The sequence below is a fragment of the Sinohyriopsis cumingii genome, chromosome 11, assembly GCF_028554795.1.
Source record: "Sinohyriopsis cumingii isolate HCF-2022 chromosome 11, ASM2855479v2, whole genome shotgun sequence".
NCBI lineage: Eukaryota > Metazoa > Mollusca > Bivalvia > Unionida > Unionidae > Sinohyriopsis > Sinohyriopsis cumingii.
The window spans coordinates 43,614,311-43,629,623 of NC_142971.1; the positions used below are offsets into that span (position 1 = coordinate 43,614,311).

The 15,313-nt window shown below is 36.3% G+C and overlaps 1 protein-coding gene across 4 annotated transcripts in view; it reads left to right on the forward strand.

Moving 5' to 3' along the window:
• LOC149788031 (neuroglian-like) overlaps positions 1-15,313 on the forward strand; it is a 101,799-nt gene that overhangs the window by 35,922 nt on the left and 50,564 nt on the right. For all 4 annotated transcript variants that reach the window (XM_089974308.1, XM_089974309.1, XM_089974310.1 and 1 more), the window contains exons 14-18: positions 1,205-1,575; positions 2,821-3,055; positions 5,030-5,169; positions 8,453-8,681; positions 14,061-14,189. In XM_089974308.1, the coding sequence (XP_089830434.1) occupies positions 1,205-1,575; positions 2,821-3,055; positions 5,030-5,169; positions 8,453-8,681; positions 14,061-14,189 (1,104 nt within the window). The remainder of the gene's footprint in view (positions 1-1,204; positions 1,576-2,820; positions 3,056-5,029; positions 5,170-8,452; positions 8,682-14,060; positions 14,190-15,313) is intronic.

Here is a 15,313-nt window from a genome sequence, read left to right on the forward strand (position 1 = left end):
GACTAATCAGTAGAACAAAGAACCTAGACCATGATCTGCCAGCACATTATGTTCAGAGACTGTGGATTCAATTTTTAAGTGGTTATATATGGTATATCCAAAGTTATTTTATACATGGGGATTTAAAAGGCTTGAAGCTTTTCCAGTTTTGTAGATATGTGCATTACCATAAATGGCCCCAAAAATGTATTTATAAATTTGCCGTTACAAACAATCTATACTTGGAAAGATTCTCTTTAGAAGTAACTGAAAATGAAATTGATTATAAAAGAATCGGGCAAATATTTTTATATGTAGTTCTAGGTGAGTTTTCTTGTTTGCTTTATTGTTCACAGATTTTAAGCTACGTTGTATTTTGTATCCCTTTTTGGTTATAATATGGATGCCATTGCTCTGCATCCATCTGTCCTTGAAACATTTTCATTTCTGTTGTACACATCTCATTGTTAATGTATTTCAAACAAACATGGTATACATACTAAGAAAGTTGCATAGGGGTTCCTTTTCTTTTTAGAATTTTCCACATTCAGTATTTTGTATGTTATCAAAAAGCACAGTATTTAAATTTATGGACTGGATTAAAAGTAGTGTAAAATTGGGCATTCTGGACCATTCGGTAGCATAAGTGGGAAACGGAGTATGTAACTATAGATGACTCTTCCTACATATTCCTACATATATTAAAATACAGCTCATTTATGCAGTTTTATTTTCAGATAAACTGAGTTCGAGTTGAGGAGTTTTGGGCTACATTAACATAAACTACCATTTAATAATAAGTCACTCCACCACTGTTAAAATTGTTCTCTAAGAAAATCTTGGGAAAAATAATAGGCCCACCCTCAAATTTTAACAAATTTACAAGGTAGGACCCCTGGGATTATCATATGATTGTAAACCAGTGCATTTTGAGATACTAAATACACTTACTTATGTCTGGTCCAACCGCAAAAAATATACACCCTGATCTGCAGCTGCACAGTTTGGTATATGGTTGGTTTTAGTGATTGCTCCAAATTGCATCAAACCAGATCTGTAAGTGCTTTATGCGATGGCAGATTTGGGTCTGTGCAGTTTGTATCTGGACTGGACTTACAGGTGAGTACATATGGTATACAGAAGGTTTGGATGAACTTACGATTTTCCCTAAAAAGGTCGGGATATAAGAAATTTCCAACATATGCTTTCTTGATTACCTTTATAGACAAACCAGACAGTCCTACAGGTGTTGAAATCACAAGATGCAGGGATAAAAGTGCTGACATTAGATGGATCAAGGGAATGGACAACAATGCCCCTGTCAACTACTTTGTTGTTCAGTTTAACACCACATTCAACAAAGATCAGTGGATATCCATTTACCAAGCCAAGGCAAATGAAAACACTGCCACAGTACCTTTGTCACCTTGGGCTAACTACACATTCCGTGTTATTGCTACAAATAAAATAGGTCAGAGTGCTCCAAGTTTTCAGACGCCAACTGTCTGCCGAACCAATCCTGCTCGGCCTGAGAGGAACCCTGTTAATGTGAGATCCATTGGAGACAGCCGAGGATTTTTGAAACTTGAGTGGACGGTAGGTTCACATATAGGGATAGTAAAGGATGCAATAGGCTTAAATATTTGCTGGAGAATGAGTGAAAAGTTTGAATTTGAGCATTGAAAGTACACCAGTAAGTGTTAGTACTAAGCAAATGTAGTCGGAATGCTTTTAAGTCCACCTCTCTCTCTCAAGATATATATATGTGTATGTATGTATGTATGCATGCATGTATGTATGTTGTTTGGACTCTGTGGTCTTAAAATAAGTAATAGTAAGTTTTGGAAAATGCAACTGATAATACAAAGTGAAAAGTTTGAAAAGAACTTAACAGTATTGGGAATTAAATCCCAGATAGTCCCAGAAGTTTTATCACAAGTCCAAATGTATAAAGTTGCAACTGAATTTCCATTGGAATTTCAAGCAAGTTCCAATATTGAAGGTCTTGGTGTTCTGGTTGTCTTAAATATGCTAATTTGCATGTGGCCTAGATTGTGGTGATGTACTAAGTGTCTTTTGATGTATCATAATAATATGATCCCAAATTGTTCTTATCTGAATTCACTCTAATTCCATATTAATGTTTCTGTCCAAGAATATTATTGATGTCCATATTGTAATTTCAGTGGATAATAATTGGAATAAATAATTCATCCCAATTGAAATACTGAACACAAAAGTAACACTGATTCTGCTAAAGATGTTAATGCTGAATTAGTAATTTCAGACTGAGATTAAGATAAACATGTTTTCATTAATAATGATCTAGTTATTGAGGAGTCCACACTCTTTACATTTAGCTATAATGCACTGTATAGTCTGTTAAATAACTAGATTGTCCTTACAAGTTATGACACATAGGGTGAGAATTGTCTGTTAAGAGATAGTGGTTCAAAAGCAATATGAAGCAGAATGTCGGCATACCATATCTTCAGATCGATACAGCTAAGATCTGCAGTAGCTTAGTCGATGGAATATCAAACTACAGGTTTTAGTCCAGAGTATCAAACTCACAGGCTTCACTCAGAGTATCAGACTAATGGGTTTGACTCAGAGTTTCAGATTCGTGAGTTCGACTTAGAGTTTCAGACTCATGGTTTTGATAACTGGCCAGGCAAATCAGGTCAACTGTTTTGGTGTATCCTTGGGAAAGAAACTTGGCTCCCAATTCTTCTGCATGGTATAGCCAGAAATGTTAAAAGTGACATAGACAACATACAATAAAACAGGTTGTTGCTATTTTTGTGTAAAACATGCCATTGACTATCTACCTTTTTTCAGCCCATGACACAAATAGAACACAACAGTGAAGGCTTCCAGTACATTTTGACTATCAAAGAGAGAGGAACCACACAGCCCCAGGTGTTTAACATTCCCAGGTGGACCACATCTCAGTTCAACATTTCTATCCCCAACAAGATATACACCCCATACCTTGTTACCCTGAAGGCGAAGAACAATGTAGGAGAGTCCATGCAAGACCCAGTAGAATACACCCTCTACTCATTTGAAGAAAGTAAGTTTGTGTTTTATTGAATTTATATTAAATATGGATCTGTGCAAATAGACCCTGATCTGCTGGGGCATTATGCAGTGGCATGTCTGGGTTTATGTTGTTTAAATATGACTTGAACATAATTATATGCAGTATAAAAGTTTAGGTGACTCCATCTGCCACATATATGATAAACACTCAGCTGCAATAAGCAAGAACAGAGGACCTCTGTTTTCCACTCAGCAGTTTAAACAGAGGACTTGTATTCTCCTCTTAGCAGGGATCAGCGTAAACTGAGGATCTATATTCTCCACTCTGCTGGAATTAGTACAGACTGATGACATCTATTCACCAGATTTGTTTAGCTTGAAGACCAGGATCAAGTTATCAGTCCAAAATGTTTGCCATTCTGTATCTTTATTGAGAATAAAGTTTGAATCCTAGTACTTTCAGGATTTCCGTAACTTTGTTGCCCATTCTGGCATGTCTAACGACAATGACTAAGTATCCTCTCTGATTTTGTTGCCCATACTCGCATGCCTAATGACAGTGACTAAGTATCCTCTCTGATTTTGTTGCCCATTCTAGCGTGCCTAATGACAGTGACTAAGTATCCTCTCTGATTTTGTTGCCCATTCTAGCATGCCTAGTTAGATTGACTAAGTATCCTCTCTGATTTTGTTGCCCATACTAGCATGCCTAATGACAGTGACTAAGTATCCTCTCTGATTTTGTTGGCCATTCTAGCATGCCTAGTTAGATTGACTAAGTATCCTCTCTGATTTTGTTGCCCATACTAGCATGCCTAATGACAGTGACTAAGTATCCTCTCTGATTTTGTTGGCCATTCTAGCATGCCTAGTTAGATTGACTAAGTATCCTCTCTGATTTTGTTGCCCATTCTAGCATGCCTAATGACAGTGACTAAGTATCCTCTCTGATTTTGTTGCCCATACTAGCATGCCTAATGACAGTGACTAAGTATCCTCTCTGATTTTGTTGGCCATTCTAGCATGCCTAGTTAGATTGACTAAGTATCCTCTCTGATTTTGTTGCCCATTCTAGCATGCCTAATGACAGTGACTAAGTATCCTCTCTGATTTTGTTGGCCATTCTAGCATGCCTAATTAGATTGACTAAGTATCCTCTCTGATTTTGTTGCCCATACTCACATGCCTAATGACAGTGACTAAGTATCCTCTCTGATTTTGTTGCCCATACTAGCATGCCTAATGACAGTGACTAAGTATCCTCTCTGATTTTGTTGGCCATTCTAGCATGCCTAGTTAGATTGACTAAGTATCCTCTCTGATTTTGTTGCCCATTCTAGCATGCCTAATGACAGTGACTAAGTATCCTCTCTGATTTTGTTGCCCATACTAGCATGCCTAATGACAGTGACTAAGTATCCTCTCTGATTTTGGGGTTTGAGCAGAGTGATGTGGCAGATAGGGTTCAAGCCATCTGCTTGAAAAAAAATTCTGGTAACCAACAGACTATGCGGGTGTCTAATGATTTGGCAGATCTGATTCTACCCTGTTTGCACTTGGCATGTGTTATACATGAGAAAGTATTTTATGTTTTGTTGTAAAAGATATCATTTGGATATAACCTACAAATATTTTGTGAATAAAATAGCTTTAACAGTATCCTTAGAAATATTTTTAGCTCGCTGTTTGCCTGCTTCATTGGCCTAAATGGTTAGACTAGGACTCAGGGACCCCTGCCAAGTCATACCAAAGACTTATAAAAATGGTACTATCAGCTGCCTCACTTGGCTCTCAGCATTACGAGGTTAGTGGTAGGAATGGTCAGCCAGGGTATAGTGTATCATGTCAGCAGATACACATTTTCTTCTTTAATGGAGGACTGGATTCAGACATGGCAGAGGTTATTTACTGGTGATACTATAATGGGTAAATATTCCTAAATATTTACTAAAACACTTCCTTCACAGCAATTACCAGGCTCCTTTATATCAATTGTTTTGTGCAGTTCCAAAAGTTCGAGTGTTTGAAATTGGTGTGACTGAGACAGGATCAACAACTACTAAGCTGAAATGGAACTGGGATAGTGCATGGTTGACAGAGGCAGGAAGAATGAGAGATATTCAAGGAGAACTTAGAGGATTCAAGGTAAGAGAGTGCAATAATCTGTAATTCTAAGTGCTGTTGGCCTACCATTTTTCTTTGAGTTTGGGAGATCTCAGCCAATGCTCAAGAATTAAGCAAGTTGTTTAATTGGTGTTGACACTGTAGTACAGTAATGAATTATATTGATTAATCAGTACCTGCAAAAAGGTAAACTAATCCGTAAGTGTAATTTATTATAAATTCTGGGGGACCTCGAGTAGCCAAGTGGTCTAAAGCGCTGTCCGTTATGGATCACTGCCATCTCACCTCTGCATGCGTGGGTTCGAGTCTAGGATTCGGCCAATATGGGGACGTAAGAAAGCTTGCCAGTAGCTTTTCGTGAGTCGCTGGTTCTTCCTGGGGTTTTGCCCAGGTTCTTCCTCCACCATTAATACTGGCCACCATGCATAGCCTATCGTGTGCTGAAAAATGGCGTTAAACCCCACAACAACAACAACAGAAATAAATTCTGGAGAAGCAGTGCCAAGTAATAATTACTTTTAAATTAAATTACAATTTGTCACAGTTTCAACTGATAGCAACTTGCAACCTAAAAGCACAATTAGAATAAAGGAGATGAAAAAAGGACACCAAAAAAGAACTGTTTTCAAATTTACAGTATTGTATTCTGTGTGTTACATTGAACTCATAGTGCAAAAAACATTGTTCAGTGCAAAACGTGAATTAACCAATGAGAATTATGAGTTGTGACAGACTGAACAGAAGTTGTTGTTGTTGCTATAGGGTTTAACGCCGTTTTTCAGCACTGGATAGGATATACATGGCAGCCAGTATAAATGGTTTAGGAAGAACTTGGGAAAACCCCGGAAAGAACCACCGACCCACGAGAAACTACTGGCAAGCTTTCTCACATACCCACATTTGCAGAGTCCAAGGCTTGAACCCACACAGACAGAGGTGAGATGGCAGTGATCCGTAATGGTGAGTACTCGCTTTAGACCATTCAGCCACTCAGGACCTCTGAAGAATGTAAAAGTACTCTAATTACCCAGATAAAAAAGTAACTGATTACTAAAGCATGTCAGAGGAATTTAGTTATAATTATAGTAGTTCCATTAGACATTTTTGGACTTTTTGGACAAATACCTTCTTAGCATAGTTAAGTAAAACTGCTTGAGATAAACATGAAATTTGGTAGACATTGTATGTAAGTGTATTTATGCAATTTGAATTTCCCTGCCATTTTAGCAGACTACATGAAAAAGTTTTCAACTAGCTTACTGTGGATCAGTGGTTCCTCACAGGTTTTTCATCCACCAGTTACGCCACTACCAAACCTTCCAACCCGAATGATTTTGGCATGAATTTCTCAACTCTAGATATTGAAAGTTTAGCAAGTGTAATAATTTGCTAAGAGTTCACAGTTTTCCACGCATGCTCTAACACCACAAATTGTTCACCGTTTGACATTTCGTCTTATGGATTAATACCATTTTGTAATTAAGTTACACTGCAGTTAAAATATTTTCACAACAAAAAGTGAAGTATAGATTGGAATACACAAAAATTTGGCCTAACATTCAGCCATCAAACATCGATGTACGTTATGCTTTTCACACAGTAGCGTGCTGTGAATATTACAGTTGGGTATGTGCACAAGGGCTGGTATTGTTGCTTACAATTTGCCTATCATAAATGTACCATGTAGTAATATTATTATATAGTACATGTATGACAGATAAATTGTAAGCAACAATACAAGCCCCTGTGGCATGTGGCATAAGAATATGAAAAAGCACACTGTTATAGCACCCCCAGCAGATTTCAGTTTTGGAATACTTTAAGCCACCTGCACAAGTCATGCAAGCTACCAATGCTGAAACATAGTTTTTGAGCTTTCTTGTTGAACATGACCTGCCTTTCTCAGTTGGAGATCAGCAACAGTGACGGTGAAAGATTCTTTCTTATTGTGAGGAAAAATAAGACAAACTTTAGTGCCTCCTTAGGTGCTGAAAATTTGCAACAATTTTAATCACCAAGATTAATCAGCAGGCAAGAAGCCTGAACTGTTTTGAAAACAGATTTACTATAACCTAATTGAGGAAGTATAAGATTGCCACAGCATCATACTGTGAAAAATAGCATGAAGTCTGTGTATATCAGTAAATTTGGCTGCAAATAAATTTTTACATGTAATCAGTGTAAATAATATGTTTTCATTTTATTTTAGGATTTTCATATAATGCAGTTCTGACCATTGAAGTGGATGGAGTTAGTGTCATGATATAATTTTGCACTAATTTTTATCACACATTTCACTAATTGCGAGTCTGGCAGCTCTGCTACTACTGCTACCTATTCATTCATTCATTCATTCACTTACTCACTCACTCATTCATTCATTCATTCATTCTTTGGTAGACAAATTTCATGATTTTCACCCTTTTATAGCATGATGGGTGGGGTCCACAGAGCAGGACTGTGATATGTACCATACCTTGCTATAAGCAAAAAGTCAGTTAACTGAAGGAAATGATGCATGTTTATCCACTAGGCTCTACAAAAAAGGAGGTTGGAGTAACAGGAATTGGAGCAAAACTATGTGCTTGATTGGCACAGTTAACATCTTAAATCAATGTACATTAAACGAGAAATAGTCAAAACAGAGACTGCATATTTAATATTTTAATTTATTCAGAGGCCCATACATTGCTAGATATGCAGAATGTTCATATCTGTTGTAAAATGTGTTCTCATGAACCGATCCCATTGCATCCATAACAGTGAATCCATAATAATTCCATTGTAAATATGCACAGAGAAGTATATTTAGTCATTATGTGTCTGAATTCAGTGCACACATGCACAATTCAGTGCAAACACACACAGCTTGGAAAATAAACAATGTCTATGTAACCTTCATACTGCTAGAATTTTCTCTGCTATGAATCAGAATATTAAAATAATTGAGTCAAGCTCACATTTTTGAATTAGATGCATACTGAAATGCACATTAAATATCTAATTGTAGTGTACTTTATATTTTTTTTTTAAACTGATCAATTTTCAGCTGCTTCCTGCTACTGAGTTGTGTTTGTTTAACACCAGACTTAATCCTGTCCACGGCAACAAGCTTCTCTTTGACAGATAAAGATTTACATTTTTGTGAAACATTATTGTAAATACCCACTAATTAACACTTTGATGACACCTATTTTGTTGAATGACTACAGCAATGCAGCAAAAATAATTGTTAATGAACAATGTGGTCATTTTTATAGGGCTTTTAGACCTTCTATATTAGATATATACATTTTTTGTGCAGATATCCTTCTGGGTTGTAAATGAGAAAGTTAGCACATTCCGAGAAGTTGATGTTCTAGTGGATGAGATCCTTACACCTGGACAACGCCTCAAGCGATCAACCCAAACCGCCATCTATACCCTGGAGAATTTACCAGCATTTAACCAGATTGAATGTACAATCAGTGTAATGAACAATTTCTATGTTGGCCCACCAAGTGAAATTTTGACAATTAGGACTGCAGAAGGAGGTATGTTTTTAACAACCAGTCTAATAGTTTAAACTTTTATGTTTTATATAACTATTGTTAGAAGCTTATGTACTTTATATATGCTCAGATGTTGATGATAGCCTGGTCTTTTAGGTGTAAGAAACTTCAGAAACCATCAAGTGACCTTGGTGGGTGGCTACATGCAAAATCTAACTTGGGACTGCCAAGATGCAGACGGTGAGTATTATCATTGTACTCACCAGGAGCTAGCTTCTGACCTGTCACTCAGGAAGAGGATGGGCAGTCTTCTGCAGGCATTGAAGATTGTTTCCTAAAAATATTTGTCATGTTGAATTTTTCTCTACTTGAAAGCTATTTCCAACCGTTCAGATATATTTTTCCTGAATGATGGTGACTACCGGCAGAAATCTTAATAAAATTCATTAGTACTGCATTTTCTCATCCTCAGATCTTAACATGCAAGAAAGTTTTGACATGATTCGTTGTGATCGTAAAATAGGAATGTAGCAGATATATTTGCTGATTATTTTCCTGTCATATGAAAGAACTGAGAGAACAAGCCATTGAGGAAGTGAATAAATGTATCACATCAGTTAAGATTTTATGTAAAATGTGCAAGTGAAGATCATATTTATTATGAAAGCTATTGGAAGTGAGTAGTTAATTGTTTGATAAAAATTCATTAAACTTAAAAAGGTTACTACCAGTTGGAAACACTGTTGATCCAGGTCTGTCAGTGTATATTGAGCCAACAGATCAAAGCTACAATGTTCAATTGAAAGTATAAGTGAACAAGACAGGTTGTAACCTGCTAGTTTAGTGAATAAGACTGATTAGACTAGTAGAGTGAACAAGACAGACTGATTGGCTAATAGAGTAAGACAGATTGTGATCAGATAGTAGAGTTAATAAGACAGACTGTGATTGGTTAGTAGAATGAATAAGAGACTGATCAGCTAGTAGAGTGGATAAGATGGACTGTGATCAAGTGGTTGAGAGAATAAGACTGTGATCATCTGGTTCAGTGAATAACAAAGACTGTGACTGGCTGGCAAATTGCATAAGACAGACTGATCAGCTGGTAGAATGAATAATGATTGACTGGTAGAGTGCATAAGACAGACTGTGATCGACTGAGTGAATAAGACAGACTGGTTTGTTAGTAGAGTGAATAAGACAGACTGGTTTGTTAGTAGAGTGAACAAGACAGACTGATCTATTAGTAGTGTGAATAAGACAGACTGATCTGTTAGTAGAGTGAATAAGACAGACTGATCTGTTAGTAGAGTAAATAAGACAGACTGATCTGTTAGTAGAGTGAGTAAGACAGACTGATCTGTTAGTAGAGTGAATAAGACAATAAGACAGACTGTGATCTATTAATAGTGTGAATAAGATAGACTGATCTGTTAGTAGAGTGAATAAGACAGACTGATCTGTTAGTAGTGTGAATAAGACAGACTGATCTGTTAGTAGAGTAAATAATAAACACTGTGATCTATTAGTAGTGTGAATAAGACAGACTGATCTATTAGTAGTGTGACTAAGACAGACTGATCTGATAGTACAGTAAATAAGACAGACTGATCTGATAGTACAGTAAATAAGACAGACTGGTCTGTTAATAGAGTGAATAAGACAGACTGGTCTGTTAGTAGAGTGAATAAGACAGAATGATCTGTTAGTAGAGTGAATAAGACAGACTGATCTGTTAGTAGAGTGAATAAGGCAGACTGATATATTAGTAGAGTGAATAAGGCAGGCTGTGATCTGCTGGTGTACTTTGCAGTGGTAGATCTTGGGCAGGAGAATCTTAAGGGAGGTCAATGATTTGAGGATCTTACCCCAATTAACAATTGAAAACAAGTCCCACTTGGTCCAAAATGATCAAAATTGAAGGATTTTTGAAGTTAGATAAATAGCATGCAGAATTTGCAGACATTCAAAGGAATTTTGAAATGCTGCCTTCCTGTCAGTTCAGTTACATCTGAACCTTAGATTATAGAAGTTATATTAGCAGATATTATCATGCATGTTTATATTGCAGTGCAAATAATTTGTATCCTATATTTTTAATGACATTAGAGTAATTTTGTTATTGAACAGCTGCTCATACACAGTTTGAGTTACTTTGTAAAATAATTGTGAGTTGGAGGCTGGAATAGAGGCACTCTGCCAATTTCCATACAGATATGGATAAAATACCTTCCTAAATGATGTTAATTAAACAAAATTTCAGTTTGATGCATGGTCTTTTTTATGACATGATCTTTGTTCATGGACATTGATGGTAAAATGCACCTGTACCCAACTGGCCACAGGACTAGACAAATGCACCACAAAGAACACTGGAAGAAATTATCAAAATTAAAATCATTTTAATTCTTTGTTAATCAGGAGTTTACAAGTCTGTCACTTGCATAGAAAGTGAAAACTGACCTAATAACCTACAAATTGGGGCCCCGAGTGGCATAGTGGTCTAAAGCACTCACCATTCTGGATCACTGCCATCTCACCTTGGTCTGCATGGGTTTGAGTCCAAGGCTCGGCTACCTTGGGTATGTGGAAAAGCCTGCCAGTAGCTTCTCGTGGGTTGGTGGTTCTTCCCTGAATTTTCCAGGGTTCTTCCTCCACCAGTTGCACTGGCCGCCATGTATAGCCTATCTTGTGCTGAAAAATGGTGTTAAACCCTAGAACAACAACAACGTACAAATTGCAGGTCTCAAATCTAGCTGAGAATACAGTCACTATTAACTTCTTGTGTACCATGCAGGCTATCGATTTTTACCCAAAGCCAATAGAAGAGTCAGGCAGGAGATGAATCTTAGTATTTCAGAAATCATCTCTTGGTTGAGGCACTTTTGGTCAGGGATGCTTTGTAAAGAGCATCTAAGTACTATATTGAACCATGGAGACTTGATACCATCTATACTTACTTGAAAGTAGAGTCCAACTGCAACAATATTGACTGTGATCTGCAGTCACATAATGTGCCAGAAGATCGGCATTGGTGTTGTTTATTCTAGTGATTACTCCTAGCAAACAAAAGAGCCCCTGATCTGCTGGTACATTTTTTAATGGCAGATCAGGGTCTGAGCTGTCTGCAGTAGGGCTCAACTTATAAATATATGTTACATATGATGTTTCATATTATTGGTGCGTGTTTTCATGGGGATGAGGAATTATGAAAAGAAATTAAAATTAAAAACTTGGTTTAAAAAACTAAACCAATTTTATGACAATACAGTGGTCCCCCTCTTGAATGGCCCCCCTGACCAGCGGCCACCCACTCCTTACGGCCAGAATCCGCTAGCACTGATGAGTTTGTGTTCATAAGTACACCTCGTGAAAGGCCATCTGGCTAACGCAACCAGCGGCCAGCATATTAGTGCAATAATATAAAATTTACCCCTCACAAGCGGCCGCATTTTATTTGAATATGTATCCATAACCAGTATTTTATTCATAACTTGTGTTAAGTAATCCGATTTCTGTTTCCCAATGTCAGGTTTTCGTTACTGAAAGAAGTGTTGAGTAAAGTACATGTACCACTAAGGTTAATATTATATCATTTACGCCTCACGAGAAGCCAAATTTATTCCATAAAAAAACAGAAAGACTCAAATTTTAATCCATACAAACGGGTAAATACATGTAATCCAATTAGCCTTACTGCTGTGTTATCATAAGATGTCCAGTTTAGTCACTCTGATAATTGTTAAGATTACAATTATTGAACAGTATTAACAGCTGAGAAGTGGCAGTATCGATGTACAATACCCAAGTCAGCAGGAAAATGGTTTGATAGCCTTTATGGCTTCCCTTAGTAAGATGTTGAGCTTGTTCATTTTGATAATTAGTGGCTATTACTACTGACAATAATTGTCAAAATTACGAATCCTAACAGCCGCGAGGTCAAATCTGCGTGATGTTATTGGTACATATCGTAGCTGTTTTGGCTTCTCTCACTTAGTGTAAAGAAATGTATAAAAACAATAGGGTACCAGACTGCGACTAATGAATCACGTGACAAGATCACTTCGTTTAAAAACACATGGCAATTTGTTTAGATGCATACAAAATTGTTTTATCAGTATTGTAGTTGGCAACATGAAAAACTTACTGCAAAAAGATCAACATGTCATCGAGGAAAAGAAAAATTCTCAGTTTAGAAGAGAAAGTGAAATTAATTCACCTGCCTGAATGGGGGGGGGAGGGTGTCGCAAAAATGATGTTGGAAAGACTCAGCTGAACAATATCGTGAAATATAATAAAACAATTCTGCAGAAGTGGGAAGGTGAAATAGACGGAGAAAGCAAGATTGTTTGAGCCAGGAGACGTTTGTATCCTGATTTGAATACAAGAAAAAGCAACAATTTTGTCAGTTGAATTGGGATATGACGACTTTACCGCAAGTAACAGATGGTTGCACAGATTTCAAGTGCGACACAATATTAAGTGTTCTGTCCTTAGTGGAGAATCAGCTGATGTTAATAATGTAATTGTCGAAGCTTGGAACAAAAGACTAAACGACATATGCGGGGAATATGACAGCAAGGATATTTTTAATTGTGATGAGACTGCTTTGTGTTTTAGACTGTTACCAACAAAGTGACAGATGATGTGATCTGTAACATAATTATAAAGACAGCTTTAAAACTATATCAATGGTTATTCATAGCATTCTTTTGAAAATGATGACACAGTTTGTTTTACATTTATTTCACAACATGCATATGATATTTTAATGAAAATATTAAGTGTTTTTGAATTAAATGTATTTGTGACTTTCTTCATATGTATTTACTATTTGCATTTGTCATCCCCCTCTAGAAAGGCCACCCTCATTATAAGGCCACTTCCCTGCTGCATTAGGGGTGGCCTTATAAGAAGGGGACTACTGTAGATGGAGATGGGCAGTTTGTTTATCAATGGCTATTATTTGAATTTGGATGTTGCTGTCAAACAGCTCTGTCAGAATCTCTCAGTAAAATTGTTGGTTTACTCTATCCGTAACTTTAGCAGTCGGGTTGCGGCCTTGTTTTGTATGATCATTCAAAATGTTAATCAATTGAATTTTCACCATGACTTATGATTTAATAATTTGTGCATTATAAACGACACTTTTTGCGTGCAGATTTAAAAACTCCAATAATGGAAAACTAAAATAATAAAATGCTGGTCCTACAGCCATTAGAGTTTTCATTGACTCTAGTTGTTATGGCATCATTTTGGGATCCTTTATCTGGTGTTGAATGTTCAGAGAATGTTGCTAAAAGCTTTTAGCACATAATATTTACAGAAAATAAACATTCTATTATGTTATCATAATGGTAGGTTCCAGTAACAATGTACATTCTTTTACAATTATTTTTTCTTCTCAAATCTCTTCCTTAGTTCCTGGTCCAGTACTGAACTTTGAAGCCCGTGTTCGCAGCAGCAATGCTTTTACGCTGGATTGGAATCTACCAAACACTGCAGATCTGAATGGAATTTTGACAGGATTTGACATTGCCTTCCAGACAGGTACAAAATGATTCACTTTTAAGGTTTTTTTCCTTATTTTTTTTCTCGTTTATTGTTCATTCTCTGTCACTGGCTTATTATCTCATTTCACACAGGCTTAGAGGGGAAAAGAAATATTTCTGTATACTGAAAAAGCAGAAAGGTCCCAGATAGAGGTTCCAGAGGCAATTTTTTTTATAGGGTTTAATAGCTTTTGAATGTAGCAGAATTGTATGTTTACATTTATAAATTGCCTTGAGATTTTGCAAGTTAACTAGAGGACATAAAATATCCCTCAATTACCCGACATCATATTTTCTGTACAATGTATGTCTTTATTTTCATGCTGTATACTGTTGTCTTACCTTTTAATCTGCAGTTATCATCGACATTGTACATGCTTTTAACAATACAATTGCCAAATTTTGTTCTTAATTTATTAATTATACTCCATCGTATGATCTGTTTATAAGTATTACAAAAAACTTTATCTAATTGAATCTGATTTACTGTTATATTGTTTTTTTTATCTGCAGTTACTGTTGGCACTGTACTATTGATTTGTATTATTTTATCATAAATATACATTATCTGTGTAACAGTTTTTTAATTATGAATTACTAGTTTTGTTTATGTTGTAGGTAAAATAGCTCATACAGAGCTAATGTGTTATATTAAGTAAAATTTCTTCTATATTAAATCACTTGGATCAAGCCAGAAAGTTGAGAGGTTAATTTGCATGCTCCACTTTGAATCAGGGCATATAGTATAAAGGTTTGCATTTTGTTCCATTATTCAACATTCTCATCCCAGAAATGTGCAGCCTGATTTATAGATGTGTCTTAATAAATGTAATGACACTGTGCCAAAAATATTTATACTGGCTGCCATGTTTAGCCTATCTTGTGCTGAAAAATGAAGTTAAACCCTATAACAAAATAAATGCTCAGCATAATTTGACTGACTTTGAAAGATATCTTAACATAAAAGCTTTTCAATTATCTGACAAATGATGATGATGTGCCATCAGATATGGATAAAGATATAAAAGATAGTGCAACCTTAAAACAATTGTTTTCATCACCTATAATCAGTGGCAGAAATTTCTATTCACAAGCAATCCTATTTACCCTGATTCATTGCCC